The 24,451-nt window shown below is 47.5% G+C and overlaps 1 protein-coding gene across 1 annotated transcript in view; it reads left to right on the forward strand.

The window, feature by feature from the left end:
* Nucleotides 1–24,451, forward strand: part of DDB1 (damage specific DNA binding protein 1) — a 1,134,380-nt gene that overhangs the window by 839,493 nt on the left and 270,436 nt on the right. Inside the window, exon 21 of the mRNA XM_086955618.1 lies at nt 13,746–13,840. Within this exon, the coding sequence (XP_086811744.1) occupies nt 13,746–13,840 (95 nt within the window). The remainder of the gene's footprint in view (nt 1–13,745; nt 13,841–24,451) is intronic.

Below are 24,451 nucleotides of genomic sequence, written 5' to 3' on the forward strand. Positions count from 1 at the left end.
TGGGACCTCTCTGTAAGCAAACAGAAGGCAGGGCATCAGGACATCCCATCTACGCCTGAGTGTTTCAGGTAGTCCATGAATCATCCCTTTTAGGGTCCTGTTGAACCTTTCAACAAGCCCATTGCATTGTGGATGATAGGGTGTAGTGAATTTGTAATTGACACCACACTCCTTCCACATAGCAGTTAAATAGCTTGACATGAAGTTTGCACCTCTGTCAGAGACAACCTCCTTAGGGAAGCCCACTCTGGAGAACACTCCAACTAGGGCCCTTGCCACCACAGGGGCTGTGGTGGTCCTAAGTGGAATAGCTTCAGGATACCTGGTGGCATGATCCACTACCACCAGTATAAACTTGTGCCCTGATGCTGTCTGGGGTTCCATTGGACCAACAATGTCAATCCCCACTCTTTCAAAGGGCACCCCCACCACAGGCATTGGTATAAGGGGGGCCTTTGTTGTGCCACCTGACTTACCACTGGCTTGGCAAGTGACACAGGAGCGACAAAACTCCTTGGTATCCTCATTCATGTGAGGCCAGTGAAAGTGTGAGACAAGCCTGTCCCAAGTCTTTGTCTGGCCTAAGTGACCTGCTAAGGGAATCTCATGGGCCAAGGTAAGTAGGAAACCTCTCTGAGACAAGGGTACAACCAGCCTCCTGGTCATGCCAGGCTTGGGGTCTCTTGACTCAGTGTACAGGAGTCCATCTTCCCAGTATACCTTGTGGGTACCTGTGGCGTTCCCAGCAGCCTCAGCAGCAGCCTGCTGTCTGAGGGGTTCAAGAGAAGGGCAGCCTAACTGGTCCTTCCCCAGGTCTTCCCTTGAGGGTCCCCCTGAACCCAAGAATTCAACTTGATCAAGTTCAAACTCTCTAGGCTCAGTTTCCCTCAATTCCTGCAGGTCAGCCTCCTCTGAGACTTGATCCACAACCTGGGGCAAGGGGGAAGGCACAGCCTTAACCCTACTGCTCTTTTTCTTGGAAGGTGTCTGGTCCATTGTTCCAGGATCCAGCACCTGTTCAGTGGGGCATCTTCTGGCCTGTGACCTAGTCACAGCAAACACATGTGCTGGCAAACCTAACATTTCCAGATGAGTCCTCTGCTCCACTTCTGACCATTGTGATGACTCCAAATCATTGCCCAACAAACAATCCACTGGGAGGTCTGAACTAACTACAACCTTCTTTTGGCCAGTTACCCCTCCCCAGGAGAAAGCTACAATTGCCATACTATGATTGGTAGTGACATTGCTTGCATTGGTCACCAGGAATTCTGTACCTGGCATGATCTGTCCAGGGTCCACAAAGCTAGGTGTCACCATTGTGACACTGGCACAAGTGTCCCTATAGGCCTGAGCCATCTTTCCATTAATAAAAGGTGTCTGTCTGTATTTGCCCAAAGTATTGGGACTTATATCAGGGGACATATCCACATCCCCTGTACAAACAAGGACAGCCTGAGTGAGTGTACCAACTAAGTTGTCACACCCCTCAGAACCCAGGGTTAACCCTACTAAACCCTTGGGAGGTGCACTACCACTGCTGGCTGTACTAGGGGGCACAGGTGCCTTAGGGGCTGCAGTGGCAGGAGTCTGCCCTCCTCCTTTCTTGGTGCACTCACTAAACCAGTGAGTTTTACTTTTGCAGTATTGGCACCACCTTTTAGATTGGCCTTCTTTCTTCTTTTGGGGAGCCTGACCCCCACCCTCTTTGGGTTGTTGGGGACCTGTCGAAGACTTCTGGTCATTTTGTTCCCCCTTAGAATCTTTACCCTTCTGGTCTGCTTTCTTCTGACCACCTTGATTCTGGCCCTGGTTCTGTTTAACTCTTGTTCTAACCCATCTGTCTGCCTTCTTTCCCAATTCTTGGGGAGAGGTCAGATCTGAGTCAACAAGATGCTGATGCAACAACTGGTTCTGACAATTGTTTAAAATTTGCTCTCTCATCATCAAATTGTACAATCCTTTATAATCAGTAACCTTACTGCCCAGCAACCAGCCCTCAAAAGCCTTAGTGGCACAATCTACAAAGTCAGCCCAATCTTGAGACTGAGTTTTCTGGGTATCCCTGAACAGCACCCTGTACTGCTCAGTGGTTAGGCCAAACCCATCAACCAGTGCATTTTTCAAGACTTGGTAATCATTAGCATCCTCCACCCTTGTGGTGAGGAGCTTGTCTCTTCCTTTACCCTCAAAGGAGAGCCACAAGATAGCTGCCCACTGACTTGGGGGAACACCTTGCACAGTGCAGGCCCTCTCCAAAGCAGTAATCCATTTGTGGATGTCATCCCCTTGTTTAAAGGGGGGCACTATCTTACCAAGGTGTTTTGTATCAAAACTCCTTTCCCTATTGCTAGGTACAATGCTGCCACCAGTGGGGACTGTCCCACTCAATTGTTGCTCTCTAGCAAAGGCAAGCCTCTCTTTGGCCAGGGCAAGTTCTTCCCTTTCAATCCTCAGATTGGCTGCCTTTTCCTTAGCTTCATACATTCTCCTCTGGGGAGATGTCATTCCCCTTTGAGAGGAACGTTGAGAGCCATTGGTATGAAGGGATCTGATAGAGCCTCTTGATAGAGATCTATCTCGTCCATTCCCAATGTTAAGCTGACCTGAGAGTGGCCCCAAGGGTCCCCTAGTGCCCATCTCATGTCTGCTTAAGTTGGACCTGGTTAGTCTGCTGACTTCTACCTGTTCCTTTTCTGCCTCATCCCCTGATACCAAATCATCACCCTCATCATCAGCATCATCTGCTTCCTGAAGAGGATGGTCCTGGGCATCAAAGGGACCCTGTAAGGAGGGCATGTTGCCATCTGAATTAGAAGGGTCTGGGTTACCAGCCCTCCTTGCATCATGAGTCTCTAAGAGACCAATCAGAAAGGCAGTTGTGGGGTTAGACCCCTGCTTAATCTTCCTAGAGGTACACACTTGTCGTAACTCATGGAAGCTAAGCGCAGTATATCTTGAAGGGATGACCTGTGGAGGGTCAACTGACACAAGGGGAACCTCAGTGTTTCCTCCTTTGTCCGACATACTGTTTCTAGTGTGGTGTAAGTGATGCACCTACCTACACTATGTGTTACCTACTGGTCCCTTGCTAAGAGTTGCAGCCAAGGTGTGCTAAGCCTTGAGGAGCTACAACAGCTGGTTCAGTAGAACTCAGAGTATTCTAAGCTTTAGTTATGTGTACCTAACAGTACTTATGTGATCTTTCAACAAGATATTCTTAGGATACGTGTGGTAAAACAACAGCAAGCTCAAATCCCAACCGCTGCTCACCAATGTGAGAAGGTGGCCTGATATGCAGTGCTCACTATTCTAGTGAACACTATGTATCAGTCCAGCAACCCTTATTGATGATTGGTTGTAAGTCAACCTTATAGACCAGCTATCCTAGTAGCGTGGATACGAGCAGTCTAAGGCTAAAGACTCGAGAGGGCGCGTTAAGCCAGCTGTTTACCACACATATACCCCTTGAATACCAAGTGAAAGGACACCACACAAGTGTTATGAAAATAAACAGTTATTTATTTAAAGATCACAACAGCCCTGTACTCTTTATGAGGACAGGGTACTAAGCACAAACCAAAACTCTTACAAAAATACTTAAGTTAGCACAGTATATACAAATGCCCGAGGGGCACGGAAAACCATATACTCTGAAAGTGGAATGCGAAATTCCTAGCAGGTAAGTACAATACTAATAGCTTTTGGAATCGCTAGGACTTGACTAGGGAATCGTTAGATTACGTCTAGGAGGCCTAGGGGACTCGGGTGCAGTGTGTGCACTCTCACGCGAGATGCGGGACAAAAGTCTATGGTAGCTAGGAAATAGAAAGTTAGTGTTCTCGGGCGAACCCGACCTGGTAGGGAGAAAACGAAAGTAGATTCTGACCCTTGGATAGTGAGGCTATGCTGGGGCACCGAAATGCCGAAGTTACCTAGCCCAGGGGCTGCAGCTGCATAGGTCTGAAAAGACGTCGGGAATCCTCGTAGACGGACCAGGAGCCGGAAGAAAAGATGCTGGCCGGTGACCAGTGAAGAAAGTTCAGTCGGATCCAAGCCTGGATCTTGAAGATAGATGACACCTGAAAGCAGAGGGGACCAAGTTCGAGACTACTAGCCAGTAGTCAGTGGGCACCAGGAGGGCACCGGATGGTAGCCACCTCGACTAGGTGAGTGGGTGACGCTTGACTCGAAGATCTCACGGACCAGGAGGCGTTGTCGGCGACCAGGATGGAGGATCGAGCTGTCCCACGAAGATGGAAGCTGTCGGCGTCGCTGGACCCAGGATTGGGCAACAAAGCCTTGGCAAATTCAAGCCCACGCGGTGGACCTAAAATGGCGTCTGGAGTGGACCAGGAGGGTCCGGGGTGCCTCTCTTGAAGAAGGAAGCAAAGGCCAGCCTGGAGCAACCAGACCAGCAGTCGTGAAGTCGTTGGGCGTCGTTCAGAGGGCCACAAGCCAGCCGGCTAGTAGCCAAACAACGCGGTGCACAGCAAACAGCAGAAGGGCCCCACGCAGATCGTGGAGATGCAGGGGGGCTGATCTTGGGTGCTGGAGCTGCGCAGGGTCGGGGCTTCTCGGACCCCAAAGCACTCACCAGTGGAGGACACGGTGGGCTTGCAGTAAAGATGTCGTGCAGTCTTGGCGATCGTCGGTCCCTTGAGGTCTCGTCGCACTCACGGTTCTCAGCTGGGCTGTAGAGGTGAGTAGAGGTCAGAGGTGCCAGGGAAGCCGGGTCTCGTCGAGCTGGGTCGTCGGATTCGTGATGAAGGACTTGCAGCAGACCGCAGTGTTCTTTAGGATGGTGCCTGCGGATGCAGGGTGACTACTCCTTAGCCACAAGGGAGAATCTTGAAGAAGAAATCGTGAAGTCCTTTCGAAGAAAGTGGTATCTTGATTCCAAAGATGATCTAATTTTAACAGGGGGCCCGCTCCCATCTTTATACTAAAAAAGGGGGCTGACCCGGTGACTAGGTCCTGCCTATGGGTGGGACTAGGTGGGGGGTGGTTACACCCCTCAGCCATGCCGGACTTCCCCAGGCCAGGGGCTGGTGTGCCCCTGGAACTGGTTCAGACCGGCCTATGCGTAGTGAGCACCGGGGTGCCACTCAGCAGTCACCTTCCTGTAAAGCCCTGCCTACCCAGGATACACAAAACCATGTCTGGGACGGTGCTAGCACCGCCCCTGACAGGAAACCCTTTGTCCAGGCTCCCCTCACTGGGAGGACTCCCAGCTGCAGGGGGTCAGACTCGTGTCTGTGGTGGCAGCATCCATTTTGTGGAGCTGAGGCTTCAGTTAACTTTAACCGGGGTTCACAGTTACATACATGTCGTGTCCCTCTAGAAGGGTGGAATGCTAACCCCGTCGCCAGAATTGGCGAGGGGTTAGTATTCCAATTCGTATGACACCTTACTCGACATGTTTTGATAAAGCAATACCAAAGATAGCATTTAACCGCGAGGATTATAATGCACTTAAGAGTATATGGTATGCGATATCATGGAACAGCTATTAGGACTTGATTCCGCAAGCTGCAGACAGGCTCAGCTCATGCCAGAGCACCATCTCACACGATTCCAAGCACTCTGCCTTCAGGATTGTCAAGGCCTGCCATAGGAGTGACTGATAGGAATCTGTGTGTCCATTTTAGGGTTAGGTATAGGTATACTACACCTACAGCAAAGGGTGATTACACGACTTTGCCCCAGCTGTCATGCAGCCAGTTGTGTCAAATTTAGGAGGCCAGCCAGGGGTGGCATAATACATGCTGCAGCCCCTGGCAGCCCTGGGTACACCTATGCCCTGAGTTACAGGGTCTGATAAGGTGGCCCAGTACCAATTGGTAGATGCACCTAGGGTACATGAGGTAATTTAGAAAGAGAACAGCCAGGCTGTGGGTCTGAGTGGCAGGCCCACAGCCAGAGAAAGTCGTAAACCAGTGAAACAAAAGCAAAAAATCTGGGTGATCATAGGATTGCAGACCCTACTCTCCTACAGCGTCGAAGCAAAAAAGCGTACCTGTTGCGCACCGAGACCTCGAATCGACGCAAGGCCGCAAGCAAATCAGTGATCTGACGAAATCGGTCGGATCGAAGACTGCAACACCCTCAAAGAAGGTGGGTTCGTCTCCGATGCTTCGCCACCAATTAAGTATGGACTGCCCCCAACCGCTCGACCAAAAACGTTCGAGCCACAAAGAGGCACCGACACAACCAGAAAGGTGTCGATGGTTTTAGGGGCCCGTTAAGGATGTGGTGTTCCAAGCACTTTCCTATGACAACCAGTCTAAACTATTCATCGACTCGGATTCTGGCAGACTCACCATTTACAAACGGAAAATCGTTCCAGAAAATTCATTAGTCATACAAAATTCCTCTAAAAAAGAAAAGGGACTCGGCCACCTTGCCTGTTCTTTTTCAACCTGTGGATTCCTATGGACAAAACTATTCCTATTCTCCCACACATACCACTGAGGATATAGGGGAGGGATACAATGAGGATGACTTTACTTATCCTGCTGACACAGATCAGGATGAACACCAAGCCTGGACTGACACCGTTGACCCTGGTGAGCCGCACACCACGCCTGACACTCAGTCCTATGCCGTCAAAACCTCGCCTACTGAAGATACTGCTGCTTTTAACGCGTTGATTGAAAGGGCAGCCAAAAACCATGACGTGGAAATGCATGCTGACCCAGTAGAGGAGGACTTTTTGTTTGATAATTTCTCAACATCGGAAAGATCAGTAAAAACATTGCCTATGCTAAAGGGTGTCCTTAAACACGCTACTGACATTTTTAAAGAGACCACAAGGGCAAGGGTTGTAAACCCAAGGATTGAAAAGAAGTACCGGCCTGCGCCTGTGGACAGTACGTACATCAAAGGCCAGCTCCCATTGGACTCACTTGTGGTGGCTAATGCTCGTAAAAGAGCAAACTCTCAAACGAGTGGTAATGCTCCCCCTCCGGACAAAGAATCCAAAATCTTAGAAGCATCTGGCAAGCGAGTAGCGGCTCAAGCGGCGAATATTTGGAGGATCTCCTATACACAGGCACTATTAGCCAGATATGATAGGGCACATTACGACACGTTAGAGCAGCTAATGCAACACCTGCCTGAGGCTTATAAGGAGGGAGCAGAAATGCTGATACAGGAGGGTAAGTTAATCTCAAATACATCCATCAAGTGTGCGCTAGATGCAGCAGACACGGCAGCTAGGGCCATCAACACTAGTGTGATGCTTAAAAGGTATGCCTGGCTACGCATCTCTGGTTTCAAGCCAGAGAAACAAACCACTTTACTCAACCAGCCGGTTAACCCTGACTTTCTCTTTGGTCCTGATGTAGACACGACCCTTGAAAAGATTAAAAAAGACACTGAGACAGCAAAATCCATGGGGGCTCTGCAGTCACAACAGTTCAGGGGCGGTTCCTTTCATCGCTCCGGTAACAGGGGAGCGTCTAGAGGTCAAGCATCGCAGCAAGCCCAATATAACAAAGGGGGCACGCAAACCACCTATAACAAGAACAATAGGGGTGGATATCGTGGGAACAGCACCAAAGGCAGAGGACGCGGAAATAATAATGCCAGATCCTCCGCCACCAACAAACAGTGACGTCTTGTCACTACCCCCAGACCATATAACCCCGGTCGGGGGAAGACTTCAGCAGTTCCTGCCAGTCTGGGAAGGCATTACCACAGACAGGTGGGTGAGACAACTTATCCGGTACGGCTATTGTCTAGAACTAACCTCCACTCCACCCAACATACCTCCAAGGCACCGTCCAATGTCCGCAGAGCACATGCACTTATTGCAGCAAGAAGTACTCTGCATGCTGCAAAAAGGGGCCATAGAACTCGTGCCTTTAGAACAGGGTACAGGGGTGTACTCACTGTACTTCTTGATCCCAAAGAAGTACGGGTCCCTCAGGCCCATTCTAGACCTCAGACCCCTGAACCAGTACATCTTGTCAGAACATTTTCACATGCTAACTTTACAGCAGGTTCTACCATTGCTCAGTCAGGGGGGACTTCCTAGCAACCCTAGACCTAAAGGACGCATATTTCCACATTCCCATTCACCCAGGACACAGGAAATATCTCAGGTTCACCATCAACAACCAGCATTACCAGTTCAAGGTCCTGCCTTTCGGGGTCACTACTGCCCCCAGGGTGTTCACCAAGTGCTTAGCGACAGTGGCTGCGCACCTTCGGAGACAACACATCCATGTCTATCCTTACCTGGACAACTGGCTTGTCCAAGCAAAGTCACACCAGCAATGTGCCAGCCACATGTCCCGCACGATTCACCTCCTACACAGTCTAGGATTCTCACTAAATTTCACAAAATCACATCTTCAACCCGCACATGTGCAACAGTATCTAGGTGCGACAATAAACACTCTGACAGCAACAGCGTAACCAAACTCTGCCAGAGTCAACAGCATGCACTTGCTTATGCGGAAATTCAAGCCCCAACGCTCACTCCCAGCGCAGGTATTTATGCAGCTGATAGGCATGATAGCCTCCTGCATCTTCATAGTCCCTCACGCGAGGCTACACATGCGTCTGCTTCAGGAGTGCCTAGCACGACAGTGGAACCAGGCTCAGGGACATCTAAAAGACCTAGTGTTGGTGACCGGTCGTGCATACAAGTCTGTGCATTGGTGGAACACACAAAACCTTTGCAGGGGACGACCGTTCCAAGAGCCTGTACCACAGATAGTGCTGACAACGGACACCTCTCTCCAGGGTTGGGGAGCACATGTCCTCCACTATACAGTGCAGGGACTATGGACGACGCAGCAGCAAAAGATGCATATCAACCTGTTAGAGCTGATGACGATCTTCATGGCGATTAAGGCGTTCAAATTGCATCTGTGCAACAAAGTCGTGCTGATCCGGACGGACAACATGACTGCCATGTATTACATTCAAAAGCAGGGAGGCACTCACTCTCCACAATAGTCTCATCTAGCCCAAAGCATGTGAAAGTGGGCCATTCAAAGAAACATGTTCCTCATGGCGGAACATCTCCCAGGCAAGGACAACCAGATAGCGGACCTGCTCAGCAGGCACAGCCATCAGATGCACGAGTGGGAGATACACCCCTCGGTTCTCCAACCATATTTCCAGCAGTGGGGCCAGCCAGAAATAGACCTATTCGCCACAAAAGAAAACTCAAAATGCCAATCCTTCGCCGCCAGGTTCCCACACCCGCAGTCTCAGGGCAATGCGATATGGATGAACTGGTCAGGCAAGTTTGCGTACGCTTTTCCCCCAGCACCGCTCATACCACTACAACAGCACTCTATGACGCTCATCCTGGTTGCTCCAACGTGGGCAAGGCAGGCGTGGTACACCACGTTCCTAGAACTTTCAGTGGTGCCTCACCAATGACTGCGCCTCACGCCCAGTCTCCTCACTCAGAGCCATGGAGACATACAGCACCCAGATCCGCAACAGTTGAGCCTTGCAATATGGCTCCTGAGGTCATAGAGTTTGGCTACCTCAACTTGCCCCTGACTGTATGAACACCATCAAGGAGGCAAGAAGACCAAATGGAAGCGGCCAAATGGAAGCGATTTGTCATTTACTGTTCCAATAATGACATAAATCCGCTAGATGCGTCCACGCAAAACATTATATGTTATTTGTTGCATCTATACAGATGCAATCTAGCATATAGTTCCATCAGAATACATTTGGTTGCGATGGCAGCTTATCTTCAAAACAGACAGCATCTTTCTCTTTTCAGGGTGCCAGCCTTTAAAGCCTTTTTGGAAGGTCTCAAAAGGGTGATTCCTCCAAGGCACCCTCCTTCACCTGCCTAGAACCTGAACATAGTTCTCACCAGGCTAATGGGACCACCCTTTGAACCTCTTCACTCTTGTGAGATAGTTTCTGACATGGAAAGTGGCTTTTCTAGTTGCAATCAAGTCACTGAGAAGAGTTAGTGAGCTTCAGGCCCTAACTATTCAAGAGCCTTTCATACAGATTCATGCAAATAGGGTAGTGCTACGTACCAACCCTAAATTCATGCCTAAGGTAGTATCGCAGTTCCATATTAATCAAACAATAGAACTGCCCGTTTTCTTCCCAAATCCAGATTCAGTGGCAGACCGAGCACTGCACACATTGGATGTTAAAAGAGCTCTACTCTTTTACATAGACAGGACAAAAGATTTCAGAAAGACTAAACAACTGTTTGTTGCCTTCTCTCCTCAACACAAAGGCAACCCCATTTCCAAATCAGGTATAGCCAGATGGATTGTTAAGTGCATACAGATATGTTATCAAAAGGCTAAACGCACATTAACAGTTCCCCGAAGAGCGCATTCCACACGCAAGTTAGGGACATCCATGGCTTTCCTAGGTAACATTCCTCTAGAGGATATATGTAGAGCAGCCACATGGACCACCATACATACATTTACCAAACACTACTGCGTAGATGTACACTCCAAACAGCAAGCTGCTGTAGGACAGGCTGTTCTAAGAACTCTTTCAGACTGCTGCAGCTGGCACGGGCAACCACCGCTAAGGAGCTAACTGCTATTTATTCTATTCACAAGATATGAATTCAGCAGCCTACATGCCTCGAACGGAATATGCTACTTACCAGTATGCATCTGTTCTTGGCCTGTAGGGCTGCTGACATTCATATCGCCCGCCCTCCTCCCCGGTTCCTGTCGCAGCTGTAGCACTCAGAATCATTCTCAGGCATGGTCATCACTTACTGTATTACACTCCATCTCTGCCACAATGGTGAAACACAATCTGAGGATGGAGAGGATGCCCATGCGCACTGTAGTCCAGGGGAGGAGCCACCTATCTCGTGATACTTCGAAGACTCTTCCAGGACAACAATATGCAATCATCTGGACCCAACACTAGGCGGCGATCTATGCACAAGATATGAATGTCAGCAGCCCTACATGCCAAGAACAGATGCATACTGGTAAGTAGCATATTCCTTGGTGTTTTAGTCTCTATACTGAGGAGTGGGTACTATGCAGAGTACTCTTTGATTACGAAACAGCCATGTTGGTGTCTCACTGATAGCCAACTCCCTGAGGTGAGGAAACATCGCCTGGAGTCCAAGTCTGAGTAAGGAATTGCTAACTGTCCAGGGTGCCAAGATATCCTGCTTTGAGTGATGAGGGGAGGTCCAACCGTGCAGGAGGAGTGGATCATTGAAGGGACTGCTGCAATTGATTCTGGTGTAGGGTCAGTCCGACAGATACATGAAGCAAGAGCACTGACGGTAGTCCACTATAGCCGGGTCGAGCATTTCGATCATCGTGACATATCCCTTTCTGAGTCTCCAGCCCCTGCAGTCGTGTGCCTGTGTGGTAGGCTGCCTGAAGCTGGGAGGTCTCCGGCTTGGTGGCCCTTGTGCCCCTTAAGTAGACAGTGTGACTGTGACACTGCTTAGTGTGTCATTGGTCGGATTCAGTCTTGAAGTAAGTGGACTGTAGTACTGCTACAATGCCAAGTGTCTCATTGGGTAAAGATGAGTCCTGAAGACTAAGCGACCATAGAGGTACCCAGGGGGTTGCCTCGTGACGATTTGAGGTCTTCTCCTCTAGGATGTGGTTGGGTCCTGGCTCCTGCTGTGCCAAAGAAACATCATCTGTGTCCAGGGGCCAATACTCCCTAGAATAATCACCAAGTACTAACCAGAAGGCCAGAGCAAGCCAAGAACTGCTGCTGCTGTCAAGACTAGGACTCCGCTCATGCCGTGTCCTTGCAAACAACATGCTGTGTGGCTGGCTGCTGTACTGCCTGAAGAGGATTGCTGCATACTGCCAGGAGGCTCCTGCCTGCTGCCGGTGGGAACCAGCTGTAGCTGGAAGAGTGAACACAACTATGCACTTCTCCTGGACTGCTGCAGCCTCCTATTGCTACTGTTGAATATCCCCCTCCTGCAAGAAGGCCAAACGCAGGTCTGCTTGCAACCACGGACACATGCCAGACTTGGATGGCAAAGTTTTACACAGACTTGGTAACCTAAACTTGGTAAGAGACTGATAGGGCTGGGCACTTTGGGTGGTTGGGGAGGGGGTGGAGGGGGGTGTTAACCTAGATACATTAGGCAGGGGGGGGCGAGAACAAGCAGCACCCACCAGTTTATATGATTGGCACCAAGTCTGCTATGAGGAAAAGACCACTAGGACAAAGTGATGGTCTAGTCTGCAGAGGTCTCTAAGAACACCAAGCACCTGATCCAGGATTCATGTTTGTGCATAATTAACTGTGTAGTGGCTTTCTATGTTTTTGTGTAATAAAAGTACTTGACTTTTCCCACAAAAAGGAGCACTGGGTAAGACATTGTTTTTATTGCACTACTGGGGTAGTGATATTGATTCTTGAACCTGCGTACCCTCCCCACTCACTTCCCTGAGAAACATGTCTGCTCACCTACGTTACCACGAAGTCAAATTTGAAAAGGGTTGTACTGTGCCTAGTTCTCAGAGCCATAGTCGAGCTGTCCATGAACAGTTTGACCATCCAGATCATTAAGGATTTCCTAAATGGCATTAAAATGTTTTTTTCTTCCTCTGAATTGATTGTAGTCCCTTCTATGTTAGTAAGTCATCCCTTTGAGCCGATTCACAAGGCATGTTTACTTCTTTAACATGGAAAATAGCTTTGTAGTCACCTTGGCGCATAGTGAAATCAATGCCTTATGCTGTCCTGAGATGCATGCAGTTTGCCGCAAGAACAAAGTGGTTATTAGACCTCGTGCTGTCTCAATAGGGTGGTATCCGATTTCTACATAAATCGGACCATTATTTCGACATCTTTATTTCAAAATCAAGTGTCTCCAGCAAACAAATCTCTACATGTTCTGGGTGTTAGTGTTAATATTTTACAGGAGGCTAAGGACGTCTGAAAAACAACCTGCTAACAGGTTAAGCCACACAAAAACAATTCATTTTAAGATGTATAGTTTTTTGCATTCTTCTTTGCCATTAGGAAACATACAGAAGATTAGGCCTGCAGCTCTTTCCATAGGAGGTACAAGTGCTAGGACTGCTCTGCTAAGGTACATCCCCATTATGGAGAACTGTAAAACACCCAGCTGGTAGCCCAAACATTCATGAGTCATTGATGTCTTGCTCCAGATTCTGGGGTTAGCGCACAGGTAGGGCAACCTTCCTTGAGACATATATTGGGCTATTGCGTTATTCTATTCAGTGCCTGTGACTATTGATGGAAGTCTCTTGATGGAAATAGTTGAGCGATGATGGGGTACTAGAGGATGTAATTTCTCAAGGGCGCGGTGTCCATTCCCCGTCTTAAAGCTTTAGTCTGTTAGCTTGCATTGTACTTGTGTGATTTCATTTTCTCATTATTTAAAAGGAATTATTGAAAGCGTTGTTTCTGGATACAGCTTCATTAGTTGTGAACCTTTTAACTTTTGACTGTTTAATATAAAAAAATAAAATGTGGCCAATACAACCTTTACATAGGTTTCCCAAAGTAGTCTTTATTTTTCAAATTATTTTTTTTTTTAACACACTTGGACGTATATTGAAATGTCTTATATTCAGTGCTTGTTACTTTAAGGGATTTCCCTGGAAAACAACTAGGATTACAAGTAAGTCACTTCCTTTCTTGTTCTCATGAGGTGGAGCTCTTTTGCTTTATTGGTACAGATTTATTTGGTTTGTTCAGTTTGAGTTTCGGTTGAAATGTAGCAAGCTTTAATAGTGGCAATTCTTCTTTACATACAGGGAAATTGCAAACAGTTGCTGAAAAAGAAGTTAAAGGAGCAGTCTACTCTATGGTTGAATTCAACGGGAAACTCCTGGCCAGCATCAACAGCACTGTAAGGGATTACTTTGATAGTATGTAGTGAGCAAAGCATGGTGAAAAGTCTTTAGGTACTTATAGTACTTGTTTGGGTTGCATCTTGCGTATTTGGTAATTGACTTCATCTTTATTGTAGCCTTTTAGGTCAGGCTTCATTTTTGCATCATTATCACAGATTGCGTCTTAGAGCCTGATATTGGTGGAAGAGATGAACTTTGTTAGACTGTCATTTCCTGCATAGCATTTCTTGTTTTAAAGGGGTCTCCAAATAATTGGCCAAAATATCTTTAACCTAATGGGATATGATGCAAAATATATTTTGAACTTGAGTAGCCTTGCATAGAATACAAAACCTTTTAGAACTCCATTTGTGGATTGCCTCATTGTCTGTGCTATTCAAGAGGATACGTGCAGGCTCCTTTGTTATAGAATTGGATTTCACATAAACCTAACACAGATGTTGTTTGTAAAAATCTTTAGAAGCCTCCAGTGTTTGAAGTATTACAAACAGGTTGTAGCAGTTGACCCACGTATTTACTGAGTTCCCTGTGTCAGGAACAACCCTCCGAGGATTTTATGCACCACCACCGTGCTCCCATTCCCAGCCCCCAGTCCCAAAGGTAATGTTCTTAAAACCATCCTATAGTTCACTGCGGCATAACAGTTTAAAAAGGGCAGCACTGGCACCTGCCTATTTCACTCATCCTTTCACAAACTTACACTATTCTGCATATATTTCTATTCTGGGCTCCGATCTAAATTGGTAAGCCTTGGATGTATGTAATGCAGAACTACCACAATCACCCCTGTCCCAAGCTGCCTTCTCGTTCAGATCTTGAAAGGTGAAGACTGCTGCTGTTTAACTTCCAGTTTTTTTTTTAACAGGAACTATTCAAACCTAATTCCAGTGCTTAATTTGAGCCGTTAGTTGCAGGTGGGGCCCTCCTGCGCTCATTTTTGGGGCCCAGCACTTATTTTTATGTAAAAGATTTTGATTCAGATCAAGAGAAAAACAGAAAAGGGAGGAAGAAAGATGGAAACGAGTAACAAAGGAAGAAAGCAAGGATGAAAATGGACCTGTAAGATTGAGTTATGAGGTTAGGAGTATCTGGTGGTGGATTAACATAAGTTTAAGGTGGAATCAATACTGCGCATCCTTGGTGTTCGACACCCCTACCTGAAATAGCCCTGGTTGCGGGCTTCTGAACAAAAATTTAGCCCAGCACTTATTCTTTTACAAAACAAGCACTGATGTTCTTCACCAGTGCAACGATCCACCTCAGTTATTCGTCTCGCAGGAAAAATGGATTTGATTAGATAAGTCCCTGATTAAGCTACACATGGATTATCATCCACAATGGCAGAACAATGGGAAGAGATTCAGGATTACCCATGTATTGGTTTGCTTGTCTTCCCTTTTTTTCAAAATTATTTTCAGTTCCTTGAATGATGAGGTGCAGCAGCAGTTTAATTCTGGCAGTCCGTGCTAAAACACAGGATTTTCTAATAGTTGATCCTAGCCTACGCTGAGGCCTCCATGCAGAAGGCCATGGCTTTGCAGTCTGTGTAGAGAAAGACCACTTTATACCCTAGACTGCCAGCTGGTACATCCTCTTCCCTTTTTTTAACCCAAATTCCAAAAGGGGATGTGTGAAAGAAAATGGAGCCTTTCTTTAGCACTTTCCAAAGGATATGTGACTCACTAGAGGCAGTATCTTCCCTTCGTTGTTGGGGAATTAAACCACTCCAGTGGAAGATTGCTTTACCTTCACTAGAAACAAATCAACATTTTAGTGCATCACATCGGCTCTAAAAATGACTTCACCATCACAGCACCTCTGCCACAGTCAGTCAACAAAGAATCTCTGGAAGAAGTGGAGAGCTTCTTCCTTTGTAGAAATGACCCGATAGTTCTACTCCTGTATCTTTACAGAGGTATTTTCTGATTTTATATTGAATGGACATCGCAAGGAGTATAGAGTGATTTTCAGATATAAACCAGTCACAAGTAATGAACATATATGTATCCAGTAGTGTAAAGTGATGGATCAGATGATAAAGGAAAAGGGTGTGAAATCAACTTAACATTAAAAACTAAACAGTTTTCACAAACCACCTCATATGCAAGTCTAGCAATATTTAGATTTAAAATAGTGATGCAGATTTTTCCAAAATACTTACAGGTTGTTTAGAAAAAAACTTTATGCAATTGAAAGGAACATCCTAATATCAGGTACCTGTATTTCAAGTAAGGAGTACGACAACAAAGATAGATTTGAAGCTAACGGTTAGAGTCAACTTGGGGATTAAATGTAAAAAGAGGAAGAGACGAGGCAGGAAAAGATTTAAGGAGTAGAGAAGGAGATAGGACATTTGTGTTGTGAATAAAAGGAGGGAAAGGCAAAATGATGTTTTGGTGACATACTGGTACAGTTTGATATCTTTCTTGAAAATCATGTACTACGTAGTAGCAAATTGTGATGGGTGAAGTTTATTTCTGAATTTAGTAGAACAGCCAACAGGTTCCCTAACCCTCTGATTATCATAAATAATTGAATTCATTTGGGGAATACTGCACAGAGGACCCACGATAGAATTCCCTCAAGATTCGTATAGTGTCATCCTTCGAAAAACAAATGCATATGTGTTGAAGCTCAATTCCAAGGATGGTATGGTAATTACTGACAACACCACAAACCTTAAACCTCAGAGGATTCCATTCACTACATCTGGCCAGTGCAGGTGAATGTGTGGAAAAAAGGCAATTCCTGTGAAACGATACCTTGCAGGGTTTCTGATTTTCAGGACAGAACACCTAGGAAGGTGTTGTAACTCACTCCAAAAAGAGGTCAAACACATATTCCTCAAAAACTTTGTTGAAAATTGAAGCTTTCATAAAGGCCATGCTCCGCAACCTTTTGGGGCAGGGGGGGCTTGTCTTCGGTCTTCAACGGTGTACGGGTTCGTTTGCCTGGGTCACCGCCCTTCTGAGTTCACCAGGTCCCCAGCTACGTGCAGGACTACTGAATTACAAAGATCATGATGAGATCCTGCATCTTGGACATGACCGCGGACTAATCCAGTATCGGGTATACGCCCTCCCTTTTTACCTGGACTTGACACTGTCTGGCCAGGCCGCCCGCCATGAATTCCTGCCTACCAAAAAACTACTCCAAAAGCTAAAATACCATGCACACTTCTGTGCTCGGCTAAATTACTTCGCTATTGAGTTCGCCAAACAGTGTACTTAACAGGAGCCCATGTCCAGATGCTCGCGGCGTATTTCTGAAGCAAACCATCTCAGTGATACTGACTGATATCCTGAACCCCTGGCACCACCTAGGTCCTGAACCTTCCTTAACAGGACCAGAGGTGTTTGAGGTCACTCTCCGTGCTCCCTTTGTAGTGCAGGCCGCCCTGGGTTCCCAAGCCTTGTCGAAAACACTGCGCCATTTGACTGTGATAACCAAAGTCTGTCTGCAGTTGGCCCCTCCTGAACCTTTTTGTTCGGCCACCCAGCCATCCCCAGTGGGGCTGTATGTCTTATTACTTTCGGCTTCCAGGGCGTTGCCAGGGTGGGGATGGGCTTGTCTTTCTCAATCTGGTTTGCTTGTGGGGAGTGGTATGGTGTTGTATTTTTGTGTATTGGTTTTTGATGGTTTTGTTCCGCTCTAGGTTCCTGCCATGGTACACTAACTTTTTTCCATCCAATTGCATTTTATATGTGACATTGCACAACCCCTTTCAACCCACCGCCCTATTTACACACAGTATGACCACTACAAAGTGCATTAGTCAGAACAGCCGTGGTCTTATTGACTAAAGGAATGCTCGATTAATCCATGCATACCTCACCAGAGACTAGATCAACATCTGCTTTTCACAGGAGACCCACTTAACGTGCCCAACTGCTGCGCCAAACTGCCGCAAGTTTTGTGCGCTAAGTGATGTGGGCAGTCACACACTTCTGTTTATTGGAACTAGGACAAGGGCTTTGCTATTTTGCTGCTCATGGGGCTCACATAGCACCTGATGCACCATCACCCACAAGGAAGGTCTTTTTCATCATAGCTGGTATGTTGCATAAACACACAGTGTAATATATGGCCTTAACTGTGACGATCCTGACTTCATTTCTGGGGTCTGGAGGCAAATGTCTGACCTTGAACCCAGAGCTGTACTCTGGGGCAGTAACTTTAATGTAGCATTGGATGACTGGCTAGATCAGGCCGGAAGCTCCAAACGCCCACACCCTAATGCTTTACTGACACCCAATACGATTATCCAGGACTACTACCTACTAGACATTTGGAGACACATGCAAATATGTCCGATGGCACTTGTCTCACGACACATCTTAAGGCATGATTCAGGATAGGCTAAGGGTTAGTCTCTCATGGACAAACATGTAGCACTAGAGTGTCCCATTTACCCCGCACCCTCTTGAATCACGCCTCTGTTCTGTTAGAGTTGCTGATCTCAGAAGTCCCTTTCCCAACCCCCAGTACTTTCACCTGGCACCTGCAACCAGATGCGGCGATTCGAGAGGAGATTAGTCGGGAGATAGTGAAATATTTCGCACACAACGCGGGCTCTGTGCATTCGCCTTCATTACTATGGATAGCTTTTAAGGTGGTGATGCGTGGGGCATGTATCGCAAAACAGCCAGGCATACTAAAAGCCATCTGAGGGAGACTTGCACAACAAGAGCAGGACATTGTTGCTCAGGAGGTGGAATATTTCTGCTCCAAGGATGTGGCAGCATTGCCCCACATTCGGGACAAACTGTCGGAGTTCACAGAGGAAGCCACCATAGAGACTCACTACATATACTGTGACACTCAGGCTAGACGTTTTGGGGTGGGGGACTTCCCGGGTAAGACACTTGCGTGTTTGCTCTGAAAACCAGGCACGTCAACCTATGTTATTGAACTGCCGGACGCAGAGTCCAACCTTGTTTCCACCCCCCTAAATGCATACCTGGACAAAGTTCAACTGTTATGGCTGGATAGGGCCCATCAAGCTTATCTAGATAATGCAGGTCATTCAGAGCCGATCAGGCGATAAAGTTCCTGGGCTTGACGGCTTAATTACCTTTTATAAGGAATACGCCTCCTTGCTCGCACCACATTTTTTAAGTGTTTTCGAAGACTACTCTGACACTGACTCCATGCCTCACTCGCTGAGAGAGGCGGTCATTATTACACCCCTTAAACCTGATAAACCGCCCTCCCGCTGTGATTCATACCGGCCCTTCTCTCTAATAATTGTAGACAATAAAAATGTTTGCAAAGATACTGGTGAACCACTTGCTGCCACTCCTGCCTATTATAGTTCGACCTGATCAGTCCAGTTTTATTCCAGGCCACTCAACGTCGCACAATCTCTGCACTATTTGTGTGGCAATGCACCTCCTGGACCCCCAGGTTTTTGCAGTCTCTGCCCTACTAAGGCTTTCGATTCTCTGGTTGTACTTATTTCCATTTCTTGCTAGTCTTGGTGTTTGCCCGTGGTTCACTTGCCAAATCCTCCTTTATCCTCTTCCCACAACTCGAGTGCGTACTTGTGGGTTAATCTCAGACCCCTTTCCGATCATGCTATGTCTTTGGGGCCACTGGTGATGAGGCTCTAGCAGTGCTACACGAATCGGGGCCTTGGCTTCACTAGAAGGGGACTGGTGGTTTTGCGCTATGCAAATTACATCCCTCTCTGTGACCTGCAGGAGAACCTTCGCTCCCTGACACACGAAGTGATACAATTTAGTAATTACACGTGTTTTCAAATGAACTAGTCCATATTCATTCTATTCCCTCTTACAGACAGCACCCAGTCATTCAGTGCAGAATACCCTTTAAAATGAGTGGTTGAAAGCTATTTAGGCATCAGCCATTATCATGAGGAATTGTGGCATGCCAACTACAGCCAAACCATCACATGGATGGAGGATAGAATTTTGACATTGTCCAAATTGCCCCGTCCCTTGCCGGATGCATTGCGATAGTAAAGACTATTATCCTTCCCAAATTTCTGTACCTCTTCCTCATCCTACTCCTTCCCATCACTGCTCAGTTTCTCAAGCGCCTGAAATCAAGCCTGGTACCATTGAACTGGGCCGGCAAGTACCAAGAGGCTTGTGGGAACTCCTTACTTTGCCACTTGCACAAGAAGGTATGGTAGCACCCAACAGGGCGTTCCATTCGCCCAGCCCAATTCCTCCATTACTGGATTTACCCAACACCATTGCAGTCCCAAACATCAAAATGGCTTGATCCTTCCTCCCCGTGGCCACTGACGGGGCTTTATTTACCCTATGTTGCCCAAAGGTGGATATATACATGGTTGCATGTGTACACTGAGAATGGAAGGGCTTGAGAAAGCATGAGCAGCTGCCCTGTTTGCATGCCCCTTCCATTCCCTCTGGACAATAACCCACTAATTCAACCACTACAGGATAAGGGCACCAGATCGCGCTGACACAACGGCTATGTTAAAAAGTTATCAGATTTGTATCCCAAGGGTTCATTCATTCCTCTGTTCGAGGGCACAACATCTCCGGCCCCACCTTACTAGACACTTTTGTGGGAAAGTGCCCTCTTTCTGCATGGTTGCCCCCACTTTTTGCTGAATTGCTGAAGTGCTTGACTGAGTGTGCCCTAGGCTCCTGCTAATCAGGTACCCAGGGCCTATGTTCTTTCCCTAAAACTGCATTGAAGCCTGAACCCCAGTTGGCATCTCTGGCCACACTTCGCCTATTTTCCAGGATCCGGGTGGGACCCCCTACTAATTGAAAGAGTTTTATGGGGCTATGCACCTATTCTTTGGGTGCCCGTTCCTTCCGGCGTACCTGTGGACTCCCCAAGTTCTGGAGGGGTCCTACTAGATCCACACCAGCGGCCTCTCACACCATTCCGGCCCCAAGGTTCCACATGTGGCTCTGGATGAGCACCAGTCGTACTACCTCGAACTTCCATGAGGTCGATGCTCCCAGCTGCGCCGTCCTCATCCCCAACTCAGACATGGAGCTTTAGGTGCGTCATTCGATGCCAGCTCCAATGCCAACTGGAACCATGCCTTCCTGGCCGGAGCCTGAGCCCTGTTTTTATGGGCTAGGACGAATGGGAAGGTTCTTTGGATCCTAGACCTTAGCTTTCCCTTGGTGGTAATCAAGACCAATGTCTTGACGGAAGTGCTTCAGTTGTGAGTGTCCTTCTCAGAACTGCTTCATCCTATCAATCAGGCACTTACTGACGTCATGCTTGGGATTTTCTCCAAGCCCAACACAGGCTCCTATTAACAGGACGATAGCCTGCTGCCACCGCCCTGCTCAAACAGACCCAAATTTCCTTAACCAACACCCTAATCCAGGAAGCTTGGTGGTCCAAGCCTCAATGCCCCGTGTAAATCGTGGTACATTCTCTACCCCACCCCCCGAACAAGGAATCCAAGAGGCTGAACAATCTTGGGAAGAAGATTTGTTCGAGGCACATGGGCTGCAGACCACACACTATTGCATTAGATCACCATTTGGTGGTGGGCCCGTATGATTACACTTTGTTGTTGTCCTGGAAGAGTCTTTGTCTGTTGGATGACACCTCCCTTAGATCGTATTGCGCATGGGCATCGGCTCCATCTTCAGATTGTTTTGCTCTAATGTGTTCATCGTTCGGTCCCGTTACCAATCTCTTTTCGAATCCATAAATCAATCAAAATACCATCGGCATCGTCGTCTACATTGATTCCGGTTACCAGCGTCTAATAGAGACTTCACTTCTCGGTTCCAGCGTTCGTCGGGGCCAACTGCGCCATTGGGCCTTTGGGTCATGGAAAGAACACCCTTCAAGAAGTTCCCTCGGTGTGGACACAAATTCCCTCACACCGATCTTCATGAGGTTTGCAATCTCTGCTTATCTCCAGAGCACGAGAGTCGAGACTGTGAGGCCTGCGCTTCGTTCTGGTCCAAGAAATCAATCGGGGACCGTCTAGCTCGAAGAGTAATGGCTCAGTCATCTTCGTCGGCACCAGACCTCATCATAGACGAGGCTCCAATTGAAGTAGATGCCGAAGAACAGCAGCATGAAGACATTGCTTCCGAAGTAGAGGATTCAGCTACTGGAGTCTAGGATCAATCTGAAGATGATCTTCCAGCTGGTCAACAGGTCGTGAGTACAGACGTCGACCCTGTTAACCCCACCATACCGGGACAGGCTTCGGTGCCACTTCCACCTTCGGGTCCAGGTGCACACCGACCAAAACCTTCCGACGCCCCGCCTTCTGGCTCGGCAGCAAAGAATACAAAAAAGCCTCCAGTCGGGCTTGAGTCATTCTGTCGGTCCCGAAAAGCAGAAGGTCCTTAAGCCAAAATTAACACCGGCACCAAAGCATCCTTCGGTACTGAAAGTGGTCGAACCGAAAGCAAGTTCGGCACCAAAAGAGGTTCCCAAAGCTACAGAACCGAAAACCACCCCGGTTCCGAAAAAAGTGGATCCGAAGAAGGTTCCAGTACCGAAACATACTTCGGCTTCTAAGGTAGATGAGTCGAAACGTACTCCGGTAACAAAAACTCCGGATCCAAAGAGCACGGATCCTAGGAAAAAGTCTTCGGAACCAAAACTAAAATCTGCTCCCAAGACATTAGACACTGTCAAACCTAAGCATTTCAGCCCCATACCATATACATCGGCGCCCAAAAAATTTTTGCCAGTAGAAGAGCTTTTTAAAACTAATCCAAAGCAAAAAACTCTTCATATTTATCCACAGACTGGACATATCACTTCTGTGCCTGAAAAGAGGAAAATGGACTATCCAAAAACACCACCAGTTCCTCTAAAAAAGCATGCTCAAACTTCACCAATGATGATCCCTTCACCAGAAAGAGAAGTACCAGTAGATATTTCTCCTGTACATTCACCATCTAGTCCACATAGTCTTAAACCACAACATGAGGATGATGGGGATAGTTACTCACAGGACATAGAGAGTGAACATCACATGGATGACATTAATGACCCAGATGATATTCCTGGGCCATCAGGTGACCCATGGGAAGATTATAATGCACTAGATCTGACACAAGATGATGTATACCCGTCTAGACCATCTCCCCCAGATGACACTATTGGGTTTACGCATCTCATTCATAGAGCAGCTCTACACACAGATACAATGGAAGATGATTTCCTAATGGACACTTTAATGTCATCACATAAGAACACAACCACACTTCCAATACTTAGTGGAGTGGTAAGACATGCACCTGAAATATTTAAGGACGCAGTCAGAGCAAGGGTAAGTAATCCCAGACTAGAAAAAAAGTACAAAGCGGCTCCAACTGATCCAGCAGACATTAAAAGACAGTTGCCATTGGGCTCACTAGTAGTGTCAAAGGCGAGAAAAAGAGCTAATTTGTAGACAACAGGAGATGCTCCACCTCCTGACAAAGAGTCTAAGCTTTTAGATGCTTTGGGGAAAACGCACCATTTCACAAGTTGCTAATGTCTGGAGGATTGCTAACACTCAAGCTTTGTTAGCAAGATATGATAGAGCTCATTATCCAGTATTTGGGTGTCTTTCATAGATTCACATGCCTGAATCATTCCCCGTCGTCGAGACGGGAGCCTCCGGTACATAAAAAAGTAATGTCCTAAGACATACATAAAGAGAATAGGTCTAAGGGTCTAACCTTAGTAACCTATCTAGGTCCTTATGCAGGAAGGACCAAATAGAGTAGGCTCCAGGGTCCCACCTTGGTAGCCTATCTGTGTCCTTTTGTAAAAAAGGGCCAAAACAAAAGGAACAACCAATCAGCTACTACCTCCCTCTAGAACCTTCCTGTGAGGAGCCTCAGTCTCTCAGATTTTCTACCGCACGTTGTGCTAGGGAGTCTCCACCTGAGTTCTCCTCAGGAATATCGTATTTTCTCCAAACTTCACAGTTTTTTCGACTTTCTACTATGGCTGACGTCAAGAAAAGAGCACTTTTCCGTCCCTGTGCCTCCTGTGGTAAACTAAGGCTCCACGTGGACGACGAACATGAGGAATGCCTGTATTGCCTCTACCCTCACCACAAGACCATCGACTGCAAGATTTGCCGTAAGTTCTCCGTCAAAACCCAGAAAGACCGGGAAGGGAGACTTCTTATCTGGCTGAACAGGCTCAAAGACAAACCGACCGACCTCATTTCCGAGGGTGGGAGCATGTCGGTCGCCTCACAACTTTCCCTGAAGAGGCCTAGGGCTTCCTCGCCTGGCCGCTCAGCGACCCCTCCTAAGAGGTCTAAAAAGTCTTCAGAGGGCAAGCCTGCCGTATCTAGCAAGGACCTTCCTGTCCCTAGGAAGCAACCACTGCTTACGGTGACGACGGCGCAATCGGCGACCACCTCATCGCCTAAAACCGTCTCAACATCGACGACGACGGTATCGACGACGATGGCATCGTCGGCGTCCTCCTCATCGACGACTCTAACCTACTCGTCGTCAGCAGGACGACGATTTCATCCTCCGTACCGTCGACGACAAGACCGTCGACGAGGACATCGACGACGGCACCGTCGACGAGGGCGTCGACGACAGCACCGTCGACGAAGACGTCGACGACGACACCGTCGACGAAAGTCACACCGTCGACGAAGC

The sequence above is a fragment of the Lissotriton vulgaris genome, chromosome 2_1, assembly GCF_964263255.1.
Source record: "Lissotriton vulgaris chromosome 2_1, aLisVul1.2, whole genome shotgun sequence".
Taxonomy (NCBI): Eukaryota; Metazoa; Chordata; class Amphibia; order Caudata; family Salamandridae; genus Lissotriton; species Lissotriton vulgaris.